The 27,014-nt window shown below is 37.9% G+C and overlaps 3 protein-coding genes across 3 annotated transcripts; all 3 read right to left on the bottom strand.

Moving 5' to 3' along the window:
• Nucleotides 1-2,262: 2,262 nt before the first annotated feature.
• LOC105445362 (rhodopsin, GQ-coupled-like) lies at nucleotides 2,263-3,282 on the bottom strand. The gene has a single exon (XM_011680833.2). The coding sequence runs from the start codon at nucleotides 3,280-3,282 to the stop codon at nucleotides 2,263-2,265; it is 1,020 nt and encodes a 339-aa protein (XP_011679135.2).
• A 6,136-nt stretch (nucleotides 3,283-9,418) lies between these two features.
• On the bottom strand, nucleotides 9,419-10,438 carry LOC582148 (rhodopsin, GQ-coupled-like). Its single transcript, XM_782115.3, has one exon. It carries the CDS (start codon nucleotides 10,436-10,438, stop codon nucleotides 9,419-9,421), a length of 1,020 nt encoding a protein of 339 aa, XP_787208.3.
• A 2,479-nt stretch (nucleotides 10,439-12,917) lies between these two features.
• LOC763420 (rhodopsin, GQ-coupled-like) lies at nucleotides 12,918-13,937 on the bottom strand. The gene has a single exon (XM_001199383.2). It carries the CDS (start codon nucleotides 13,935-13,937, stop codon nucleotides 12,918-12,920), a length of 1,020 nt encoding a protein of 339 aa, XP_001199383.2.
• Between the last annotated feature and the right edge of the window lie 13,077 nt (nucleotides 13,938-27,014).

Here is a 27,014-nt window from a genome sequence, read left to right on the forward strand (position 1 = left end):
AAAGGCGTCTTCCAGTGATAGATCGCAGGAATGTACGTGATCAGTAGCTTATCCAAAAAGTGGGAATTACAGATGATCAAGTCAGCATTTATATCATCTCTATTCTCTTTGCCACATTTATAGTCAGGACATTTTAAATATCGTTATGAGCGAAAAGCTCCTGACTTATTGAAGATAAGAGATTCTGAATGATATAATACTTTTCAATTCAATTTAAATCAGTTGTTGCCAACTGTGCAGTTTTATGACTTTCCATGAGTGATAGCCATGAATAAATCAATATCACATTAGGACGAATCTGCGACCGGAAATATATTGTATGTCGGGTTCATTAGATGTAAAGTTAGAGCTTCATTGATCTTCCACCGAGCCATTAGCAAACAATAAACACATAGCCTACATAGGGGCGCAGAAACAAGAGATGCGAAGGAAAGGGGTAAGAAGATGTTACGAACCCCTTCTACTCCCTCTCGCCAATTGATGGCTTTACACATTTGTATTTCATCCATCGAGTATTGCCACCCCGACACACACACACACACGCACACATACACACACACACACACACCCACACATGTCCACATACATACAGTATCAGTGTCCCCACAATGTCTAGACCCGCGCTATGCCCCAACAGAAACCATCGAAATTCACCTTTATGTAAAGTTGTGCCTTTTCATTCAATCGCTATTCTGATACTAATATTTATGTCTACGAATCAAACCATCGTGTATTCAATAAACAAAATCTGCTTGGATAGCGAACTCTTGCCTGATTCATGTAGGAATATATCATGTTTGTAAAATCGTTTTCTCTTTTGAAACATCTTTTTCAACTGAATGTTGAGTCCTATAGTAACATTTAATAAGACATATATTCTTGAAACAGTGAACATGAAACACGTGCGCACAAAGGGCTTAAAAACGCTATTGTATGAGTTTGCCATATTTCTTTGGTAGATATATATATACTCACAATAAATATTTTTAAATATCTATACAAAAATTCTGCCAAGAAAGATATCTTACCGATTTAGATTAAAACAAGATCAAATTGCGTTTTGTTAAATATTGTTATGGAACTCATCGACCACCAGTAGTCTCATTTGAATATGAACAACGTGAAAGAATCATGAGACCTTGTTCACTGTGTGACATACGATCAAATTGTGATGATTTTAATATCTATTTAATTTGTCCCCTCTTTGTTAAAGAAAGAACAATCAAACTTTTAAAAAAACTACACTGAACGACCAAATACTCTTGAAATAAATCATCTCTTTAAACGATTACAAAAATCGCTCCATCCTTATACAAATCTGTAGGAAAATTAATATTCGCTTATAAACTATTTTCTAAAGTCCATATTCGAAGCACTTTATTTTGAACCCATTATAATTAAAGTTTCTTGGCAATATAACAGCAAATTATGTTCATGCCATTATTCACCTTGATTTTAATATTTTAGATTTATTTGGTTGATTGATGCTGTTTTGATAAATTATATTTTTTTGTTCGTTTATTCAGTTTGTTCTTGATTCATTCATTTTTTCAATTATTCATAAATTCTTTATTAATTTCTGACATAGTTAACGAAATTGTATGTATGTTAATATTGTGAATGGGAACAGTGACCTACCATTATCGATGAACTGAAAAATAAAAATAATGGCATCTAGCGTATATTTTTTTTCCACAAAACTGAAGGAAGTATGAGGAATAATTAAAATACGCCAAGAGCATCGACTACCTTCTCCCATCCGATTCGCTGTGATGATGATACAGATAAGGTAAGAAGTCAGTGCTGTACATGTTCATGTCTTACAGGACATATTAAAAATTATACCAATTTTGTTTGTGTTTATAAAATACGTTTTTAGTAAATACGAATATATATGAAAGAGTGAATAAATAACAAATTAGTTAATCAATTATTAATCAAATCTACTAACCTCATGATTTGTTACATAAAAAACTAAAACACTATGTTGGTACAAGTTGAAGGAGTTGCAAAAAAAAAGGGAAAATATCTTCCTAATATTCCCCCAATTACCTATGGAGTTACAACTCCTTCCCGTACAATTTTGATCTAAAATAGTGGTAATTTTTTGAAGATTTTTGTTTATTGTGAGTATATCACGAACGGAAAAAGCCTCACAGCAATCGATAAATGATTTGGGCCTGTTTTAATACTAAACGACGTACAACTAAGAACAAACCTTGAAAAACACTTTGTATTACCTTTAAACGGAATTCTTTGTAATCAGTTCGAGACACGCTCGAGCGGTCTGCGACGACGGCATAGGATTCTCTTGAAAGCCTCTTGAAAGGTAGGATGCTTCAGACCATAAATGATCGGATTGACCACGCTGTTCGCCATCAATATCATGTAGCCATAGAGGGCGAATAGGCTTACACCGGGAATTAAAAAGTTCACACTTTGCGCTACAAAGCAAATCATGAAGAGACAGACAACCGTGAAAACATTCTTTGTGATTTCGATCTCCTTTTGGTTGATGGCTTTGATCATGGGTGGACGAAAATCTTGAGATGTAGATGAGGAAGCCTTATTCTGTTGTGTTTCTGCTGAGCTTGAATCGGAAGCTTTATCAGCTGCAAACTTGTCTCGGAACTGCTTATTATGTTGCAAAACGTGGCGCAATATCAGTCCGTAAAACGTCAAGGTGAGTATCAGGGCAGTAATGATGACAGCGCCCTGAAAGGTGAAATTAACAAAGACCAGTGGGTTTGTATCGGTCAAACTGCATATGCCGTAGTATTTGAAATAACAGAGAGTCCCGACTCCTAGAACAGGGGGTATGTTCGCGAGTGCAAGTGACACCATCCAGATGATCAACACGACTATCGCAATATTCCTCGGAGTATTGAGACCTTGATGACCACGAATAGATCTGGTGATGACGTACCAGCGGACGAAACCGATAGCGACTAAAGTAGATGCGCTACAGCATACGCTGGTGAACCCAACACCAGCCACAATTGCACAGATGATCTCGGGAATCGGGTACCTTCCCGTTTGACTTAGGAGACCGGTGATCTGGAACGGTAAGACGAAACACGTCAAATTGTCAGCGAAAGCGAGATTGATCACCAAGATGTTGGTGACCGTGCGAAGCTTTTTCGTGGTGATAACGGAGACGATAACAAGAGTATTGCCAAAGAGACCAATTATTGTAAAAACTGCTAGGACTGATGCAACGATTACTCGATGATGGAAAGCTATAGTTGGTGTTTCTACAGGAGATTGTGGACTTGCTTCCATCGTTGGCCAATGGATATTAGACTTGTGGGAATTTTGCGTCGTTAAATCAATATGTCCATCTGTTATTAGACGTTTTTTGCGATTTAAAACTTCTTATTAGCTTGATGGCTGATGGTGTTATATTGGAGTTGTCCAAAATATTGAAGGCGTATTGATGGGAATCGCAGAAAATGTACGTGATCAGTAGCCGATACAACAACTGGGAAATGCAGTTGATCAAATCAGCATTTATATTATCTCTATTCTATTTGCCACATTGATAATCATGACTTTTTAAAAACTCGTTATGTGCGAAAAGCTATTGACTTTTTGAAGATGACAGATTCTGAATGCCATTCTACTTTTTTCAATTAAATCTAAATCTGTTGCTACCAACTGAACGATTAATGACTTTTCAAGATTGATAGCCATGAATCAATGATATCACAGTAGGATGAATCTGCGACCGGAAATATATTGTGTGTCGGGTTCATTGCATGTAAAGTTAAAGCTTCATAGAATCTCCACCGAGCCATTAGCAAACAATATACACAATAGGGGCGCAGAAACAAGAGGGGCAAAGGAAAGGGTTGGGAAGAGAAGATGCTTCGACCCCCTGCTTCTCCCTCTCGCCAATTAATGGTTTTTAAAATGTGCATTTCATTCATCGAGTAAGACCGATGTCGCCCCCCCCCCCATCTCTACTCATACATATACACACACGAACGCGCACGTGCACGTGCACACACGCACACACACATACACACACGCACACACGCACACACGCACGCGCACACACATACGCACACACACACACGCACACACGCACGCGCACACACATACACACACTCACACACGCACACAGACACAACGCACACATACAGTTCCTGTGCCCCCACAAATTCTAGACCCGCGCTATGCCACTACAGAAACCAGTGAAGTCAAGCATCATGTAAAACTGTGCCATTATGATTGCAACCGGCATACATTTTTCTTTATTCAATCGCGATTCAGATAAAAGATCTTTATGTCGTCGTATTAAACCATCGTGTATTCGATAAAAAAGATCTGTTGGATTGTGAAATTCTCACCTAATTCAGGTAGCAATATAGTATATTTTAAAATTCGTTTTTCCCTTTCGAGCATACTTTCTTTTTCAACTGAATGTTCGGTCCTATAGTAAAATTTATCAAAGTCATTGTATTGAAACACTTAACATGAAAACGTGCGCACCGAGGGCTTTACAAACCAATTGTATGAGATGAATATTTTTCTTCGGCACACATACCCAGAATGTATGAATTATAGAATATTAAAAAAAATTATTTGCCAACAAAGTTACCTTACCGATTTGAATAACAAATATCGACTTTCTCTTTAAAGATTTTGTTGAGGAATTCATCGACTACCAGTAGTCTTTGGTAGATCTGAACCACGTGAAGGAAACATGAAACCTTATTCACTATGTAACAAACATTCGATTGGTGACAAAGTTCAAGGTTTAATCACTAAGTGCCTTCTTTGCTAAAAAAAAATATATATCTTCAAAACAACTACACTAAACAAGAAGATACCCTGAAAATAAATCAACTCTTTAAAATTATAAGAAAAGAAGAAGAAAAAACCCAGAAAACTCGTTCCAACCTTGTAAAATTATGTAAGAAATTGACCTTTTTCTGTTAAACCCATTTTTCCGCGTTCGCAGCTTTTCATTTTAAACAAATCACTAGTAAAGTTTCCGTGCAGTATAACCTTAATTAAACGCCATTATTCACCTTGTGTTAAATTGTACAGAATTAGTTGTATCATTAATGTAGATGAAAACTTTCATGACATCTTTTTATATTTTGTTTAGTCATTGGCTTATTCATTTTTGGAAGGTTATTTATTGAGTTATCTATTAATCTTAAATTCTTTATGAATTCATTCAACCAATCCTTTTTTTCTTCTTCAATTACCCACTCATTTAACCCTAAAAAGGCCGGGCTATTTGAGGTCTTAGTAGGGCCGGGGGGGGGGGGGGCCATGATGGGCCCCCCTTAAGATCTCGGCCGCGAAGCGGCCGATTGCCGCAAAAATTTGCACGCATGTCAAGTGAAGTGTATAGAACAATATGATAATTTCAATTTTTTGAAAAATTTACTCATTTGCATATTTATGGTAATCTATGCAAATAAAGTCATAAAAATCACATTTTTACCCATAAATCATATATTATTCATATTTAAGTATTCTTTTTCACTACATATATTCATTAGATCATTCTGAATAATAATACGACAAAAAAATTTGGAAGAGCCAGCTTATTCCTTATGTTATCCCTTGTTTTGATAATTTCTTATGTATTTCATTGTTTTTTTAACTTATGTTTTTCATTGTTTTTGTTGTTTTATTTCATTTCTCACTACAATTCAACTATTTTGACTCCCAAAACAACCACCTAAACTTTAAACAAGACCCAATAACCCATGTTTGATCTGTTTTTAGGAAAACTGACTTTTCCATATGTTTTGTACACAAATCACGAAAATGAGCGATTTTCGGGCTGACATGCAAATGCAAAAGGTCACGTGACCTTGTAACCGTAAGTCCGATTTTCAAAAAAATTATTTTAAAAGTCGCGCAAGACTCGAAAGAAAAAAGTCAGCGAGCGGCGGGCGCCATCCATATGCGTTTCGAGCAATCGGAAAAATCGTGGAGGGGGGGGGGGGCCATAATGCCCCCGGCCTTATTAGGGTTAATAATAGACTGTTTGCGTATCTGTTTGTTTGCTTTTATTTCCTTTTTTTTGTTTGTACATGTTCACAAATTATGTACTTCAAATTCTACGTAATGTATTTTTTTATTTACAATAATATTTATTTGTATATTTGTGATTGTATTCTCCAATACCCTGATTATGTGTGACAGAAGAATAAGTTTCATTGTCATTGTCAATGTCACTCGACAGACGAAATCCTATTATTCATTTAGTTTACCCGCTTTGGAAGTTCATGAACGAGTAACCTTCAAAGAGTTTAGTAACTACTATATATCCGGCTAAGATCTAGCCCAAAGTCCCTTATATAGGCATTTCGAAGTTTGATTATTAGTAGTCATTTGCATTGTCAAAGGTTGTACTGTGGTGTGATGTTAGTGACTTATTTCATAACTTACACTTTGCAAACCTTCATAGTGACAAATAAGTGTAAAAACGTTAAACATGATCCATCTTAAAAAACAAATAATTTGAACAATTTCTGACATAGAAAAAGAAATTGTATGTATGTTGATATTGCGACTAGAAACAGTGACCTACCATTAACGATGAACTGAAGAAGAAAATTAATGTCATCTGGCGGTCATTTGTTCACAAAACTGAAAGAATTATGAGGTATAATTAAAATACGCCATGTGCATCGACTACCTTCTCCCATCCGATTCGCTGTGATAATGATACAGATGAGGTAAGAAGCTACGATGCGAATTACAATAATTCCTTTACTATTATGTTTAAGAGAACGTAATTAATGAATGTCATCCACTGAAAAATCCTAAATAGATCCACTATCCACTTTCACTGACTGCAGTGAAAAACATAATTCTCTCTTACATGACATTCCTTTTCATTTCATTCCACAAGTAAGTTTCCTCAAAATCTCCAAATAAATCTAATCAAACGAATCAGTGAAAATTGAAGGTAAACTCATCCGACTATATTTAAATGTATTCACTGACCGTTGGTTAATCACGGGGAAAAAGGCACCGCGTCTTAAGCTATGGTCACAACCCCATAAAGTAACCTGGTCGGCGGCCGGGCGGCGAGTTTTTAGCCAATTTTGCCCAGGCACCGAACGGCGGCCGCCCGGGCACCGCTTGATTTTAAAGTGACTCTCACACTCTGCCGTGTAGGCCTACCGTGTGCCACCGTGCGCGAAAATGTCTGCGGACGGTGGAGAACGGCGAGGGCACACGGTGGTTCGTTATCAAAGCGGGCAACACGTTAATAGGGCGTTGGCGCTTATTTACACCCGGTGGGACCCGGCGAAAGTTTTGGGCATGTTCAAAACTTTGGCCGGCTGGCACCGGCCGCAAGTAAGCGGCAAGAGGACGGTGTTGAACGGTATGAGGACGGTATGAATAGGTTATGAAAACGGTCACACTGTATGAACACGTTCACAACACGCTCATAACCCGTTACAGAACGGTGATGAACGGGCAAAAAAAATCCACCTTCTGCAACGGGTTGTAAGCGGGTTGTGAACGTGTCATGAACGTGTTGATACCGTGCCACCGTCTTCATAACGTATTCATACCGTCCTCATTACAGTGTTCATACCGGACTGCCAACGGGTGTTTCCAAAGCGGTACCGCATGATTCTGACGGCGCCGCCTCCCTAATGCATGGGTAACATCCTGTTAACGCCTTGACGTCCCCATAACGTCCTATAACGGGTCCATAACGTGTCCTTACCTTCACAGTAGCGTCATATGAACGTGCCATTACCAACAAATTTACTTTTGTCACCGTGTGCCACCGTTTGTCACTAATTATTGGGTATATATAGAGGGGTTTCGTCAGATGAGCTTTACTTTTTCTTGTCATGACGTCAGCAGTCCGGGGACTCGCTCACAGGACGCTCCGAGCGGTGAGGGGACGCTAAGTGACTGGTAGGTGGCTGCTACAAACCCGGTGCACACGTTCGAGACCCGGTATGGGTCCGGTATGGAAACGGCCAGAAGATGGCAACGAAACGGTGAAAAGATTAATTTTATGATTTTTTTTTTTGCGGCCGGGGACAAGTTCGCTCAAAACCCAACGTTCTGGACTCTGTTGTTTTTTAATAGCCCGGCAGGTGGACGGTAGGCCTACACGGCAGAGTGTGAGAGCTCCATAAGGCATCGCTCGGTCGCCGCTGAAGTTTCAACGCGGAGTTAAAATTCGGCGGCGCCTGCTCACTTTTCACTCGACGCCCGAAATACGCTCGATGACCGTGCGGTCGCCGCCGAGGTATCGACCTAATCGAGCGCTCGCCGTCGAGCGAAATAGGTCAAAAATCGAAGCAGCTAGGTGACCGAGCGTATTTTGGTGTCCCGCCGATCACCGGCCGGCCGCCGGGCAATTTCTTTAAAATCAGCCGGTGGTGATTCGGTGGGTAGACCAGTCCGTCACTGCCGGGACGCCGCACGGAGGAGCTTCCCGATTTTGCACAGTTTTGACCGTCGACCGACGAGAAATCGACAAGGCACTGCCCAGGTATTGCTGGGGCCCTACAGCCTACTCGACTTCCCAAAAAATCCCAGCGGCGACCGAACAGGATACAAATTGGTCGGTCGCCGCTCTGAGATGTGACCATAGCTTTAAGGTCACTAAACTTGCGAGCGCACATATAGCCTCATTTTGTATTTTTGTTTTAAACCTTCCAAGTAACAGAAAAATTACCTCGGTTCCCCTGCATAATTATTTCTTTTTGTTTTTGGTTAATTAGTGTCCGTCTTACTTACATCTACTCGCTTATGTAACAGATGGGTATTTTAATAGATCGGTATCTAATTAGGCAATGCTAATTCTCTGAATGTAATTACCTCAAAATTAAACACCACGGCCATTCTTACAAGACGTCTGACCTAATGACTAGAATTCATTACATGATAACATTCAAGATGCGCTTTCCTTGGATAATTCAAATAAGTATATGTTTAATAAACCAAAATTTCATTTCGCATTATCCAACACTATTATAATATCTTTTCTCATAAGATGATAAATATATTGATACTTGTACTCCTTGCCTTGTATTTTGATTAATATTCATTTTAGAATATGGGTTTGTAAGTAATAACTATTGTATCGTAATTTTTTGTTAGTATTTGTTTATTGTGAATATACAAACCTTCTGTTACTAGCGGATGGGTTTCACTATTCTAAATAGGCCACTATCGTCAATTTTTATGTCTCACAGGACCATTATTATAAATTATTCCTCTACCAATTTTGTTGTGGTAAGAAGTGGAAATTCTTAGAAGATTTTTGTTAAGTGTAAGTATATCACGAATAAATGCCTTACAGCAATCAATAAATGATTTAGGCTTATTCTAATATATACTTAACGATGTACCAAATAAGAAAAGACCCTGACAAACACTCTGTATTACGTGCAATTGAAATTCTTTGTAATCAGTTTGAGACACGCTCGAGCGGTCTGCGACGACAGCAAAGGATTCTCTTGAAAGCCTCCTGAAAGTTAGGATGCTTTAGACCATAGATGATTGGATTGACTACGCTGTTCGCCATCATGATCATGTAGTTATAAAGGGTGGGCAGACTTGCCCCGGGAATTACGGAGTTCACGCCTTGCGCTAAAAAGCAAATTATGAAGAGGCAGACAACAATGAAAACATTCTTTGTGATCTCGATCTCCTTTTGGTTGATGGCTTTGATCATGGGTGGACGAGAATCTTGGGATGTAGATGAAGACCCCTTTTTCTTTTGTGCCTCTGCTGAGCTTGAACCGGTAGCTTTATCATCTGCAAACTTGTCTCGGAACTGCTTATTATGTTGCAAAACGTGTCGCAATATCAGCCCGTAAAACGTTAAGGTGAGTACCAGGGCAGTAATGATGACAGCGCCCTGAAACATGATATACACGAAGGCCAGTGGATTTGAATCGGACAAAGTGCATAAGCCGTAGTATCTGAAATAACCGAAAGTCCCTACTCCTAGAGCAGGAGGTATGATCATGAGTGCAATTGACTCCATCCAGATGATCAGCACGACTTTCGCAATATTCCTCGGAGTATTGAGACCTTGATGACCACGAATAGATCTGGTGATGACGTACCAGCGGACGAAACCGATAGCGACCAAATTAGATACACTACAGCATACGCTGGTGGACGTTACTCCAGATATAATAGCACAGATGATCTCGGGAATCGGGTACTTTCCCGTTTGACTTAGGAGACCGGCCATCTGGAATAATAAGCTAGAACACGTCAAAATGTCAGCGACAGCGAGATTGACCACCAAGACGTTAGTGACCGTTCGAAGCTTTTTCGTGATGATGACGGAGAAGATAACAAGAGTATTGCCAAAGAGGCCGATAATTGCTAATCCTGCTAGGACTGATGCAGCGATAACTCGATGATGGAAAGCTAAAGTTGGTGCTTCTACAGGAGATTGCGGACTTGCTTCCATCGTTGGCGAATGAAAATAAGACTTGTGGATTTTTACGTTATTAATTCAATATGTCCATTTGTTATTAGATGATTTTTGCGGTTTAAAACTTCTTATTAGCTTGATTGCTGATGGTATTATCTTGGAGTTGTCCAAAATATTGAAGGCGTCTTTTAGAGATAGAAAACGTAGTTTATGTCATTCGGACATTGATGGGAATCGCAGAAAATGTACGTGATCTGTAGCCGATACAACAACTGGGATATGCAGTTGATCAAGTCAGCCTTTTATAGTATCTCTATTCTTTTTGCCACATTGATTATCATGAACTTTATAAAACTCGTTGCCTTTTTGAAGATGATAGATTCTGAATGTCATTCTACTTTTCAATTAAATCTAAATCAGTTTTTACCAACTGATCGATTTATGACTTTTCAAGATTGGTAGACATGATTCAATGATATCACAGTACGATGAATCCGCGACCGGAAATATGTTGTGTGTCGGGTTCATTGCATGTAAAGTTAGAGCTTCATAGAATCTCCACCGAGCCATTAGCAAACAATATACACAATAGGGGCGCAGAAACAAGAGGGGCAAAGGAAAGGGAAGGGAAGAGAAGATGCTTCGACCCCCTGCTACTCCCTCTCGCCAATTAATGGCTTTTAAAATGTGCATTTCATTCATCGAGTAAGACCGGTGTTGCCCCCCCCCCCAAACACCACATTTACATATACACACACATTCACGCACACACACACACACACACGCCCCACATACATACAGTATCAGTGCCCCCACAATGTCTAGACCCGCGCTATGCCCCTATATAAACCATCGAAATTCACCTTTATGTAAAGTTGTGCCTTTTCATTCAATCGCTATTCTGATACAAATATTTATGTCTTCGAATCAAACCATTTGTATTCAATAGCAAATATATATGTCAAAATATTAGAAATAAATAAAAAAAATAAAAAAAATAAAATAAGATCTGCTTGGATAGCGAACTCTTGCCTGATTCATGTAGGAATGTATCATGTTAGTAAAATCGTTTTCTATTTTGAAACATCTTTTTCAACTGAATGTTGAGTCCTATAGTAAAATTTATTAAGAAATATATTCTTGAAACAGTGAACATGAAAAACGTGCGCACAAAGGGCTTAAAAACGCTATTGTATGAGTTTGCCATATTTCTCTGGTAGATATAATACTCACAATAAATATTTTAAAATATCTTTTTAAAAATTCTGCCAAGAAAGATATCTTACCGGTTTAGATAAAACAAGATCAAATTGCGTTTTGTTAAATATTGTATGAAACTCATCGACTACCATTAGTCTCAGTTAAATATGAACAACGTGAAAGAATCATGAGACCTTGTTCACTGTGTGACATACGATCAATTAATGATGATTTTAATATCTTTTTAATTTGTTCCTTCTTTGTTAAAGAAAGAACAATCAAACTTTTAAAAACTACATTTAACGACCAAATACTCTTGAAATAAATCATCTCTTTAAACTATTACAAAAATCGCTCCATCCTTATACAAAGCTGTAGGAAAATTAATATTCGCTTATAAACTACTTTCTAAAGTCCATATTCGAAGCACTTTATTTTGAACCCATTATAATCAAATTTTCTTGGCAATATAACAGCAAATTATGTTCATGCCATTGTTCACCTTGTTTTTAATATTTTAGATTTATTTGGTTGATTGATGCTGTTTTGATAAATAATATTTATTTGTTCGTTTATTCAGTTTTTTCTTGATTCATTCATTTTTTTCAATTATTCATAAATTCTTTATTAATTTCTGACATAGTTAACGAAATTGTATGTATGTTAATATTGTGACTGGTAACAGTGACCTACCATTATCGTTGAACTGAAAGAGAAAAATAATGGCGTCTGGCGTATATTTTTTTTCACAAAACTGAAGGAAGTATGAGGAATAATTAAAATACGCCAAGAGCATCGACTACCTTCTCCCATCCTATTCGTTGTGATGATGATACAGATAAGGTAAGAATTCAGTGCTGTACATGTTTATGCCTACAGGACCATATTAAAAATTATACCAATTTTGATTGTGTTTATAAAATACGTTTTTAGTAAAAACGAATATATATGAAAGAGTGAATAAATAACAAATTAGTTAATCAATTATTAATCAAATCTACTAACCTCATGATTTGTTACATAAAAAACTAAAACACTATGTTGGTACAAGTTGAAGGAATTGCAAAAAAAAGGGAAAATATCTTCCTAATATTTCCTAAATACCTATGGAGTTACAACTACTTCCCGTACAATTTTGATCTAAAATAGTGGTAATTCTTTGAAGATATTTGTTTATTGTGAGTATATCACGAATGGAAAAAGCCTCACAGCAATCGATAAATGATTTGGGCCTGTTTTAATACTAAACGACGTACCAACTAAGAACAAACCTTGAAAAACACTTTGTATTACCTTTAAACGGAATTCTTTGTTATCAGTTCGAGACACGCTCGAGCGGTCTGCGACGACGGCAAAGGATTCTCTTGAAAGCCTCTTGAAAGTTAGGATGCTTCAGACCATAAATGATCGGATTGACCATGCTGTTCGCCATCAATATCATGTAGCCATAGAGGGTGGATAGGCTTAAACCGGGTATTAAAAAGTTCACACTTTGCGCTACAAAGCAAATCATGAAGAGACAGACAACCGTGAAAACATTCTTTGTGATCTCGATCTCTTTTTGGTTGATGGCTTTGATCATGGGTGGACGAGAATCTTGAGATGTAGATGAGGAAGTCTTATTCTGTTGTGTCTCTGCTGAGCTTGAATCGGAAGCTTTATCATCTGCAAACTTGTCTCGGAACTGCTTATTATGTTGCAAAACATGTCGCAAAATCAGCCCGTAAAACGTTAAGGTGAGTATCAGGGCAGTAATGATGACAGCGCCCTGAAACATGACATACACGAAGGCCAGTGGGTTTGTATCGGACAAAGTGCATAAGCCGTAGTATCTGGAATAACCGAGAGTCCCGACTCCTAGAACAGGAGGTATGATAATGAGTGCAATTGACTCCATCCAGATGATCAGCACGACTTTCGCAATATTCCTCGGAGTATTGATACCTTGATGACCACGAATAGATCTGGTGATGACGTACCAGCGGACGAAACCGATAGCGACTAAATTAGATACACTACAGCATACGCTGGTGGACGTAACTCCAGCTATAATTGCACAGATGATCTCGGGAATCGGGTACTTTCCCGTTTGACTTAGGAGACCGGCGATCTGGAATGGTAAGCTAGAACACGTCAAAATGTCAGCGACAGCGAGATTGACCACCAAGACGTTAGTGACCGTTCGAAGCTTTTTCGTGGTGATGACGGAGAAGATAACAAGAGTATTGCCAAAGAGGCCGATAATCGCTAATCCTGCTAGGACTAATACAGCGATAACTCGATGATGGAAAGCTAAAGTTGGTGCTTCTACAGGAGATTGCGGACTTGCTTCCATCGTTGGCGAACTAAAATAAGACTTGTGGGATTTTGACGTTATTAATTCAATATGTCCATCTGTTATTAGACGATTTTTGCGGTTTAAAACTTCTTATTAGCTTGATGGCTGATGGTGTTATCTTGGAGTTGTCCAAAATATTGAAGGCGTCTTTTAGTGATAGATAGCGTAGTTTATGTCATTCGTACATTGATGGGAATCGCAGAAAATGTACGTGATCAGTAGCCGATACAACAACTGGGAAATGCAGTTGATCAAGTCAGCATTTATAGTATCTCTATTCTTTTTGCCACATTGATTATTATGAAAATGTTTAAAACTCGTTGACCTTGTTGAAGATAATCGATTATGAATGTCATTCTATTTTTCAATTAAATCTAAATCAGTTGTTACTAACTGATCGATTTATGACTTTTCAAGATTGGTAGCCATGACTAAATGATATCACAGTAGGATGAATTTGCGACCGAAAATATATTGTGTGTCGAGTTCATTGCTTGTAAAGTTAGAGCTTCATAGAATCTCCACCGAGCCATTAGCAAACAATATACACAATAGGGGCGCAGAAACAAGAGGGGCGAAGGAAAGGGAAGGGAAGAGAAGATGTTACGACCCCCTGCTACTCCCTCTCGCCAATTAATGGCTTTTAAAATGTGCATTTCATTCATCGAATAAGACCGGTGTCGCCCCCCCCCCCAAACACCACATATACATATACACACACATGCATACTTACATTGGGTGGAAATCGGGGACAGGTGTTTTATACCGTAAAATGGGGACATTATAATAAACGCCCTGACAACAATGACTCGTTGTTATTTATACTTCATTTATTGCCTCCATTCATAAAGTGAACCGAAAGTTTGATAAGGGGATTTATTTTGAAGAGAGTACTTTACATCCCAATTGGGGCCACAAAGAATACACAGGTGTGTCGGTCGTGTGAACGTTTTACCGATAAATAGGGGAAATGTGTATGCATGGACTAGGAGAGAATTTCACATTCCAACTGGGGCTCCAAAGAATACACAGGTGTATCGATCGTGTGAACATGTTACTTATAAATAGAGGACATGTGTATAAATGGACTAAGAGAAAATTTCACATTCGAACTGGGGATCACATGAATACGCAGGCATAGCATGTCGGTTGCGTTAGCGTTTCATTATTAAATGGAGAAAACGTTTGGACTGGGAGATATAGACTATTCCAACTGGGGAATACACAGGTGCGTCAGTCATGTGGACGTTAAAGATAAAGACCAGTTCTGGTCATGCGATTGCATTGTGAAAGAAACGTTGTGAAATCGATCAGAAAAGGTTGATCATCTAGCATATATAAGTATTGGTGCGTACTGCAAGGTTCTGGAATCATCAACATGATAAGAAATTTGGCCCAGTCTTGGTAAAGTTACAAGCACTGAACACAGAAAGATGTATATGGGACTACGCGACCACGTGCGCGATATCTATTTGGTCCCAATAGATATAATAATTTACCAAATATATCAATTAGTAGGCGGTTTCCCGGCAAAATTTGTATCATCACGTATTATTCAAAACATATTCTTTCACATGACTGGTAATGAGAGCTTCCATTTCATTTTTTGAGAGAGGGGCGTTTCCAAAACTGTTCTTTACCTTTAAGGAAATGATATAGGCATTAGGAAAGAATTTCACATTTGAACTCATTAGGAGACCATCTCATTTGAGCTCAGCTCACCAGTTCGCCACTTTTCCTGGTTCTACCATGATCTGATAAGGAGATAAATAGAGCACTGACCACTGATAAAGGAATTATACCAGTAGGGTCAATGGGGTGACAGACAGTGGTTCATCACAGCCTAGTACGTTACTGGGATATCTCGACATGCTCAGTCCAGATTCATAGTCTTCTCATTACAGACTACACCTATACTTATACTGGAGTACTGAGACATACAATTCAGTGTGTCTAAAGTCTCACTTGTTATTGTTTTTAGCAAGACAGTACTAGTTAATTTTCTTTTACGTATAGAAGAGAACATTGATGTGCTTTGCAATGGAATGCTACAGGTTGCAATGTACATGCTATTCATTCACTATCATTATACATCATCATCGTCATCATAAATTATCATCAAGGAGTAAGAAACGACCATATCTTAAGGTCCTACTGAATTAAAGTTCATCTCTGGCCTAAGAATATATTCTGATTTTTAATAAAAGCAGGTATTTCTTAGAAACTTACCAACGACCAATAAAAAAAAGTTCGAGGACAATCAGATGACTAATAGAGAAAGTTATGAAACAGTAGCAATCAAATTGGTACCATGTGGATTCAATTTGTTTCATTGATTTAGTTACCAACAGCAATATAGAGTACAATGAAATAAACACAATTTAAACCATTTCATGACGAAATCGTATAGAGGGAGATAAAAAAGGAGGGAAACAGAGGGATAGAGAGAAAGCGGGAGAAGAAGTTCGAAGGATATGTGAATAGAAAGCGGTAGAGAGAGAGAGAGAGGGGGGGGGGGGAGAAAACAAAAGTAGAAGAGAGAATGATATACCTTTCAAATCTAAAGTTATTTCCCGGAGAAATTCTTGTTTTGAAAGGGGATGGAGAAACTTTATCGGGAGAAAGGCAGAAAACTTATTCGGAGAACTCCTCCAACTCTGGACTGTACAAAGATAATTCCGGAGAAACTGTTGATGTGAACGCTAGACGGAGAAGGTATTCGGATAAACATTAGTCGATGCAATGATCATTTTCGCCCATCACAGAGATTGAGAGAGAAACATATAAAGAAATATATGAGAAATGAGAACCGGAAAGATAGATACAAACCCTGGGGATACAACAAATAAAGAATAACATAAAGACATCTCCTGACGACGGATAATCAACCTATTCGAAACGTCGAGCCCCCCCCCCCCTCCGGCGCTAAAGTTATCTGTTTTAGAACTACGGGAACAAGAAAGATAACCAACAGTCCTTTTCAGGACAACACACACTCAAGAAAGATTATCACCAGTCCTTTCCAGGACTCCCCAATCTCCCCGCTCCCACATGTTGTAACCGTAAATCTACTGTATAACATAAAGAAAGTTATAACACAATGATGAAAGGAGGTTTAAAACAAAAAAATAAAATAAGGAAAGATGGAAATGGAAGAAAAAAGAAGGTTAAAAAAAAAAGAATAATTTATATTTACAACATCTTGCCTACCTCAAATAAAATTAAAGGTCAAATCAACAAAGTTCATATTTTCCCGGCTCTTCATTATGTGTAGCCATACACATATAGGCATGTATCAAACGAAATAATTACTAGGCAAGCTTGCCTAGTACCGCTTTGATCAAACGACATAGCGAACTTTTAAGAACACTAATATTGGTAAAAACACTTTTAAAAAACGGCCGCTCAGAGTGCCGCATTCACGATACTTCATTGTGGAGAGGTGTTCCAAATTTGGTGGTGGAGTAACGTCTTTAACAGAGGCTGTATTTGTCAAGGACAACATCACAATAGACGTTCGTAATGCAGACATGCATGTATTTGCTTATTTATAAATCATTATCAAAAGTATCAAGCCTAATAATGCGCTATGAATCATAAACAGGCAACCCAGACCAGGCGCGGATCCAGGATTTTAAGGGGGGGGGGGGGGTGGCAAATTTGAAATCATGCGAGTCAAAATTGGTACGTAATGGTGACCAGTGGCGTATCTGGCACTTGGTCTCGTTTGGGGGGGGGGGGGCGGCGCAAAATCATATCCCACGCCTGTCATATCGAACCATAACATCGACATCTGGTTTAGAACGTGGGAAGGGGAGGGCTTTCACCAGGCTTTCACTCCCGCCGGAAGAACATTCTGAGATTTTTAAGTCCATACAAAGCATTACAAGCCATAATGGCTAAAGTTTCTAAATTCCGAAAGAAAATGTATATTTACACCTATGGTGTCGAGGGGCTCCTTCTTCATGTTTTGTTCGGTAATAATAAGGTTTCTGTGGGTGTCATCATGGTCATGTACGCTAACTCCCTCGAAACCCACCCTAAACACTGAGTTTTGTGAATCCTTATCAGCATACGTCGGCTCTTGCAAGAGCCGTATAGGGCTCATTATTCCTCGGCGATCATATCAAATAGTTATTTATCTGAGAAGGCTAGATACTGTAAACCAATAACCATTTTTAATACAATCAATAACCATTTTCAATAGAATCAGCCTAAATATTTTATGCGTGAAAACCAGTCATTGTCGTACGTGATAATAAAGATGTCGGACTCGGTATTAAGTTCCAAGAAGTAGACTTTATCGACCTGTAATATGATAACTATAATGTGATTACAAGTTGTGTTTTATACCCTTCAGAACCAGAGTGAAAAGATTGTTTTACTTATATCACTTTTACAGATTTATACGTAGCAGGTTCTTTGAAACAAACATGCCAATAAAGACAGCTTGTAGTTTTTGTACTATTAAAGTTGTATAGGCGGATACTCGATCCACCCTCTCATACAAAATATAGCCTGCAAAGAACAACAACATGAAAATGGAAAGACACCTCAGGCCTTGGCCTGAGACACCTACGTTCGTTTCGTGAGAGGCTGAAGTATCCGGGCCAGCTATTAATACTATTTTATTGAGTAAGTTTTGAAGAAGAACAAAAACAAGTACTCACTCTCAAATCGTGTTGGTTATTGGGGAATTTGGAATGTCATCAAATATGTTTTTTTCTTCTTTTAAGACAATAATTGTTTTGCCACTCAGGCCTGACTAAATGTATATAGGCCTACGTTTTCGTAAGGCAACCGATAAGTTATTTTGTCATAATTATAACTGATTAACATTTGAAGATTTCCTACACTAGTGCCTGGCCGTGCGTGTCCCATATTATTTTGATCATGTTTAGAAAGGTTGTGGTTGACATGATTAAAAACAAAACTGGTCGGCTTGGACATATCTGTATTACTGTATAAAAGGTTAAGCAAAAATAAACGAGTATTCGAGTATTCGACAAGCGGTCAACACAGTAAATTGCACCTGAAATTACGAATCCATGACACATGCTCCGCTGACGATTGCTCCGCCGACATTTACTCCGCAAAACGCGACAATTGCTCCGCGACATTTGCTCCGCGACATTTGCTCCGACGTCATATGCTCCGCCGACATTTGCTCCGCCGACAGTTGCTCCGCCCAAAAAGTTCACTGGATATTCTTACTCGGAACATGCCTATGCTCTCTTTGAATTGATTTTTTAAGAGAAGATATGACATATTGTTTGCCGGATATTTCAAAAGCTTTCTTAAGATGCCTGAAAATGTCTGTTCTGGAGATGCCGTTCAGTAATGTTATCTGGCTAACCAGTTGTTTAATACCTCCATATAGCCATTTGCAATATCAGTATATTTGTACTATAGTAGTGCATGTGATGCTGTATAATCCCTTGCTGTAGGTATGTTATACCCCCAAAATATGAAGAGTTTTGTTGCAAAAGGACCTAAATCCACTTTAGCTATTTTGGAGTAAATCCACTTGTCACCTTCTGCCCCTCTTTGCGGGATAGTACACCCTGCCCCGTGCACTGTACCCCTCCTGTGGATTTTTGAGCTCCTTGCCCCCTTTAGGGTAATCCACCATCTACCCCCTTCTTTGGTTAATTTTATCCCTGCCCACCTTGCCCCGAGCCCTCCCCCCACCACCACCCCCAAACACCCAAACAGCTGTGAACTCTATCCAATACTAAACACAACTTGGAGAATTAGGGCCTTTTGAAAGAACATTAATTTCATATATATTTTGTCCAAACTTCCTGAAACTTTTTTTGGATTGAATAGTCAGTTTGATACACATGGTGCAAGTCTATTTAGCAGTGTAAAAAAATTCAAAATGATTTTTTTTTTTAATGGATTTAGGGCCTTTTGCATGTAAGCTCTTTTGTATAATTCATAATTGCATGCTTGCCTGATCCAATTCACCTCGGTTTTTTTAAACAAAAATAACAGAAATAAGATTCTTTAAAGGGAAACAAATTATAACACTTTCAAAATGCAATCATTTTCTTCCTTAGGAACGTTATGAAACACCATATTTGTGAGGCCTTCATGTAAATCAGATCATTATCTAGAAGGTCAAGAGAAAGAAAATTTAGACATGTTTCAGAACATTAAAGTAATGTACATATTCCCTCCGGGAGGAGATATTACTTGATTGATGATTCACAGCATGATAGTCAAAGCCAGGAAGCTGGAAATATGTGGGGAATAATCAAGAAAAATGAAATGGGTATGCATTCTTACTTTGTAAACAAATTACCCAAAACATCTTTCCAATTTGTTTTCTCATCCACCCCGTTCAACGGTGCCTATTTATTTGTAAAGCTTATTTTTCAATCTTTCTATTTCAGAGCAGTTTGACACATGTATCATACGTTTCCTGTTTAAGCTGTAATTGCTTTCTAGATTTGTATTGTTATTAAGGATATTTAACATCCAACAATTGATAAGTAGGATTGTTTTTATGTTATAATGCTGCCTGTTGCATCACCATTTGAGAGTGTTTTAACTATTGTTCGGTTAGCAGGAGTAAGAGAATGGTTTCCAATCCTTTTTATACATATTTTGCAATATCAGCATAGATTCTTTGATATGTTAATAATTGTATGGTGCTCAATCCTATTGTTTTCGAGTTTGGTTTTTAAAAGATTCTTTGATCAATATCTCGGATGTATGTTCTTTTTGTGTGTTGCCTAGTTTTTGAGACTATTCTGAATGACGCATAAATAGGCCTACTTTGTACTTGCATGATTATGCATATCCACAAACTGGTTAAAGACAACCTTAAGTCCTGGGAAAAGTATTTTTTGTGTGTGTTTTCGTATTTTTTCCCTTCTCAGTTACGAAGAATGTTATAACTTTTTAAAAGGTTCCCTGAAAGGTGTTGCTCGTCAAAGGCCTTTATAATTTATATTAGTAATGACAAGAAATAGCTGAAGTGTTCGGGCTGAACATTCATGCCAGAATTAATTGAGTTTGGTCCCATATACTACTACTCGTTTCTGCATGCAGCGCAAGCAGTCGCGGATCCAGGGGAGGGGGCCGAGCGGGCCTTGCCCCCCCCCCACCTGCAAAAAAAAGAGAGAGAGAGCAGGAAAAGAAGGGAAAGGGAAAGAGGAGAGAAAGGGGAAAAAAGAAGAGGAAGAAAAAAGAAAGGGGGGAAGAAGGAGATCGGGAGGGGGCCGAAAAGGCCTTGCCTCCCATGCTGTTACCCCCCCCCCCCATCAAAACAAATAAGAGAGAAGGAAGGAAAGGGAAAGAAAAAAGTAAAAGAGGAGATAAAGGGAAGGAAAAAAGAGGAAGAAGAAAAGAAAAGGGTAAAAAGAAGGGGAGATCAGCTGCGATTAATACAGCCAACAATGTGTGAATCGGGGGGAGCCGAAAGGCCCTCGCCTCCCCCTCCCCCCCCCCCCCCGAAAACCTAAAAGAGAGAGAAGGAAGGGAAGGGAAAGGGAAAGAGGTGAGAAAGGGGAAAAAAAAAGAGAAAGAAGAAAGGTAGGGGAGATCAGTTGCGATTTTTCCCGCCAACAAGTAGTAGATCGGGGAGGGGGGGGGGGGGGGGGGGCACTGGCGTACTGATGGGGGCAGTTACCCCCCCCCAATATGATTCGAAAGTGATTTATTTCTGTAATTCGATACCGTTGATTTACAAATGTTGCTGAATTGACATAATTTTCCGAGATTTTTCCTCACTTTTTAGTAAATTGTACTTTTTTATGCGTTTTTTGGAAAATGACAAATTCCTAAATTTACAGTCAGGCAAGAAATATGCTTATCTAGAGGCCTACATGTCATGGCCTGCGGAACGGCGGGGCTTCTTTTATCAAATATACAGCATGTATCCTGTGCTTTTCACTTCCAAAACATTCTCTAATATAGTTTCTATGGATAATAAACTGAGCAAAGTTTAAAATAAGATTGATAAGATTCCTTTCTGTTTTCTCTATTTCATAACCTATTAAAGGTAAAGACCAGTAATGGTCATGCGATTGCATTGTGAAAGAAACGTTGTGGAATCGATCAGAAAAGGTCGATCATCTAGCATCTAGCATCTGCAAGGTTCTGGAATCATCAAAATGATAAGAAATTTGGCTCATTCTTCGTAAAGTTACAAGCACTATACAGAGAAAGATGTATATATGGGACTACCCTATCTCTCTCACCAGACCATGAGAGAAATAAATTTACCAAATATATGAAATAGTAGGCGGTTTCCCGGCAAATTTTTTATCATCATGTATTAGTCAAAACATATTCTTTCACATGATTGGTAATGAGAGCTTCCATTTCATTTTTTGAAATTGGGGCGTTGCCAATACTGGTCTTTACCTTTAAAAGAATTTTTCGTTCAAAAAAAATCTTAAATTAAACAAAGTATCAATTAATTTGGATACAATCTTCCAAAAAAGCGAAACCTTCTTACAAGTCAAGAGAAGGTGGTTAGTTATATCTGTAGAAAATGATATTAGCATCATGGAAATTACGCCTATACAGTTTGTAAAAGAATTAGGTTGAAACATAATGAAGATAACTGTGAAAACAGTTCTTTCAGAAAAGGATGGTAACTTATGATATAATATATTTGCATCATGGATTTTTTGGTTGAATATATGATGTCATTTTTTGTAATTATTATTTGAAAAGGTAAGAATAAAGAAAATGAATAACACTGTTATTTTATTATCTTCATGGTTTAGTTCTTAACCTTACTGCTTATTCCCATTTTCACAAATCATTTTGTTGCAGTTTGATGTTAGTTCTTCATCCCTTAAAGTCATTGAAAACAAAGTACTCGAATGAGACGGGGTGCTTTACTCACTAATATATATATATATAATTATATATATATATATATACATAGTAAAGCTACAAACACTTAAATGAAGAAAATAAATCTTTAGAGAACGGACTGGATATTATTGAAAAATCCAATCTAAACAAGAATGTACTACATGTACTACATTATGTTACAATTTCATGAGAGAAATAGAACTCGAGTGGAGGAGAAGAGAAAAAGTGAGGAAAATGAAAGAAGACTAATAGCATGAGAGGAAAGAAAAGAGCTAGGAAGACAAGAAAAGGGTGTAAAAGGGAAAAGGAGGAGCAAGAGAGAGAGAGAAGAGAGAGAGAGAGTTTTGAGCTTTGAATCAGCTAATGTGCAATACATGAAACAGACTTTTAGCGGAGTAATTATCTTTCGGTGAAGAACTTGCATAAGGAGCTATAACTTGATTTTTTTTTAATAAACATTATGGAGTAGAGCAATAAACGGCTGACCGTTTGTCTTCTGTAAGGCACTTTTTAGGCAAAACAAATGACGGCAGAGCAATTTATTGTACTAATTGCCAGAGGAGTATTCATGTCTTCCACGAGGCACATTTGGATCAGAGAGCAATTTTATTGTCGTAGCATTTGTCTTTTACGGGGCACTCCTGATACGTCGGCGGAGCATTTGTCTTCAACGGGGTACTTTTGGGGGAGCAATAATTGTCGTAGTAGCATTTGTATTTTACGGGGCACTTTTTGGGCGGAGCAAATGTCGTCGGAGCAAATGTCACCGGAGCAAATGTCGCTTCATGCGGAGCAATTGTCGGCGGAGCATGTGTCGGGTTACCAAAATTACATCATGTGCATTATAAGTTCCAAACGCTTTCTTTCATACAAATACAAAAACAGTTCCAAAAGCTTGAATGCATAATATTTAACGAGATGTAATAAAACACTAGAAATTTAATTCGTCACGAGGACGAATAAGGTGGTCTGTCTTCATGTCTGATGGTAGATAATACTATTTACTACATTGAGAAAAGGTAGAAGTTATATAGACATGTAAACAATGATGATGATGATGATTTAATTTTTTTTTTTTTTTTAATTCAATTTATTTTATTCATTCATAGCAACCAAGGGTTGGATTGATAATAATACATACATTTTCAACATAATTATGAACATTATTAAATTCAGTACAATGAAAGTGATAAATTATGAATAGAAATACATGTAGATCATTAATACAAAAAACATTACAAATCATTCAGGTATATCATATTACAAATAAATCATTACAAGAAAAAGGGGGAAACAACATAAACTTGAATAGACAAGAACAGGGAGCAAGAGAGGGAAAAAGAAAGAAAGTGAAGAAGTGAAAAAAATGATGATCTTGATAGTAATGGTGATGACGATGATGACGATGATAATGATAATGTTAATGATATTGATGATCATGAGCATGATCCTGACATCTTATCGAAAAAATGAGGGGTGAATTAGATAACATATAGTCTCAGCTACAACATACTAAAATTTGGAAGGAAACTGTAGAATAACAACCGAGATACTGGTCAAAACATATTGTCATGCAGATTCATATTTTGAAAAAAGTGACCTATAGACATAACACGCAAATATGACAAATTATGCATTGTCGCCATTAATCGAATATTTCACTATAATGAAGTCATCTAAATGAAAATAAATGGCATAATTTTGATAGAGAATTATCTCAGCTACAACATATCAAAATCTGGAAGAAAATCGATCACAGATAAGTGAGATAATCTCAAATAAACAAAGACAAAAATGACGTCATCAACAAAATACATTTGTTTGAGTTTAGATGCCAATATGATGACTTTGTTTCACTTTGAACGAGTCAGGGTGGTATGAAATCATATCTCCAACTCATGTTTTCTCCAACCATGATATAAAAATTGGGGGTCGACGGACTATCTGAAGAGCTATTTCGATTTTTTAAAATGGCATGTTTTTGCCCATATATGCTATGTATTACAATAGCTCGCACGCACGGACATTATCTTAAACGGACGCTCATTCCGTTATTAATGGGCAGAAACGGGTGAACAATGTATCAAAATGCTTGGCAAAATGATTCAAATATGATGACGGAGAAAAATTGGCGATTTTATGTTGCTAAATGCCAGGACACGCGAAAACGCGCACCCATGCGCGTGTGCGCGTTTTTTTGCAAAATGCTTAAAATGGCCTGAAACGTATGCAAAATTAATTTGAGACGATTTGAAGCATTTTTATTTTTTGCGTGCGCGCTAACGCGCGGACGTACGCATGCGCGCGCGTTTTCTGACCTTAAACTGACCGGACGGATATTGACCCTAATCATGATAAATATAAATGAGAAATGCCTTTCCGTTATGAAGATATGATCATGAGTAAAAAGTACCCCAAAAAACACAAAATGGCGCCTGGATGACGTCATGAAGACTTGATGACCTTGAAAATGTTTCTGTCACTTCTTATAACAATGACCTATGACTGTGCCAAAATTGAACGAAATTGACATAATTGATCTTGAGTTATCGTCGGAACAAAAAAGTGGGAACAATAAATAAAAATAAAGAATAATAAATAAATAAATAATAAAGAAGAAAGAAAATTCTGACGAAAACAATAGGTGATCTGTCGTTGACAGACCACCTAAATATGAATAATTCTAATGATACACTAACATACCAATGCATGATAATTTTTGCGTTTCTTTCTGCCTGCAAAAAACTAATATCCATGCTAAAGTTTATTGGTAACATGGATATTTTGAAGAGATGCTAGAATTTGAATTTCCCCTCTCTGTTGAAAATAGGGAGCCCTTTTATTAACAGTATCTAAACGTTATTTTGATTCATTCATGATATTTATTAACAGTGTCATGAACAGGTCATAACCGTCATTAATAGTTAACAGAATCATTCATGATCATCTAAATGTTTGATACATTCAATGTGTAAATTCTATATTACGGTATAAGAAATATGCAACAACATTTCCTTAAAAAAAATATATATATCGCAACTCAACTTTCTCCCTATTCCCTTTCTTCTTCCGGGCCTGTCTTCTTCCTCTGTTTTCTATCACTTTTTTCTCTCTCTTTTTTTCTTTTCTTCACTTCCCTTTCCTTTCCCTTCCTTTTCTCTCTTTTTTGTTAGTGGCGAGGGGGGGGGAGGGGTAATGACCACTCGCCCCCCCCCCCCGATCCGCACCAGCGCACCTTGTTGGCGGGGGAAAAAAATCGCAACTGATCTTCCCCCTCTTTTCTTTTCTTCTTCTTCCTCTTCTTTCCTTCCCTTTCTGTCGTCTTTCCCTTTCCCTTCTTTTCCTTCACTCTCTCTCTCCCTCTCTCTCTCTTTTGGCGGGGGGGGGGGGGAAGCTCCCTCAGCCCCCTGGATCCGCGCATGACCCATGCCAACCAGAGCGGTCCACCGTATACTATCCAGTATCCCCATGAGTTAAGAGGAAAATGCAAGGCATGTTTGCCTCGATCCTGTATACTTGTCATCAAAATTGTAAAGAATACACCTTATTGTAGTTTCGAATTAATTTTGGTTTCCCATTGTAGAGCTATATTTTGAACAGGACATTGTACTGTAGCATGTATGAAAGCATCCTATCTTCCAATATGTCTATTTGCATTCTTCTATCATCAAACTCCATTTTGCTCTTTCCATCACATTTAATCACCGTCACCATTCCCTCTACATGCTCTTGTGCTATATTCACTCTCCCCAATTTTAGTCTCTTTTATTACTCCTTCCACGTTTATCCTTTCATGTTCATCCTTTGGTTTATTGTTCTTTACAGTATGAATGTATTGAATATTCATAGCAGCTCATTGATATGCACGGAAATCTATGGATATTCATGTATGCTCTGTTATTTGAATATTTATTAGTTACAGTTGCCATACAATGTACATGTAAATCTAAGTAGATATATGCAAATAAACCCATGAGGTTGCAAGCATGCATAATCCCAGGCAGATCCCCACATGCAAGCATGGAGTGAAGATGTGTTTGTTGTTCTCTGCAAATTAGAGCCCCGCCGCGCCGTACCTTAACCGTATAGGCCACCCTACACCATGTTATGATTTAAATGTTTATTAATAGCGATAGAAATTTGGCTGAGTTGATAAACATAGTGTTTCAATCATGTCAATTCTGGTAGAATAGCAGGACCTTGGGTAGAACCATGCATGCTACACGTTAGGAAAAC

The sequence above is a fragment of the Strongylocentrotus purpuratus genome, unplaced genomic scaffold, assembly GCF_000002235.5.
Source record: "Strongylocentrotus purpuratus isolate Spur 01 unplaced genomic scaffold, Spur_5.0 spur5_scaffold_15, whole genome shotgun sequence".
NCBI classification, from domain to species: Eukaryota; Metazoa; Echinodermata; class Echinoidea; order Camarodonta; family Strongylocentrotidae; genus Strongylocentrotus; species Strongylocentrotus purpuratus.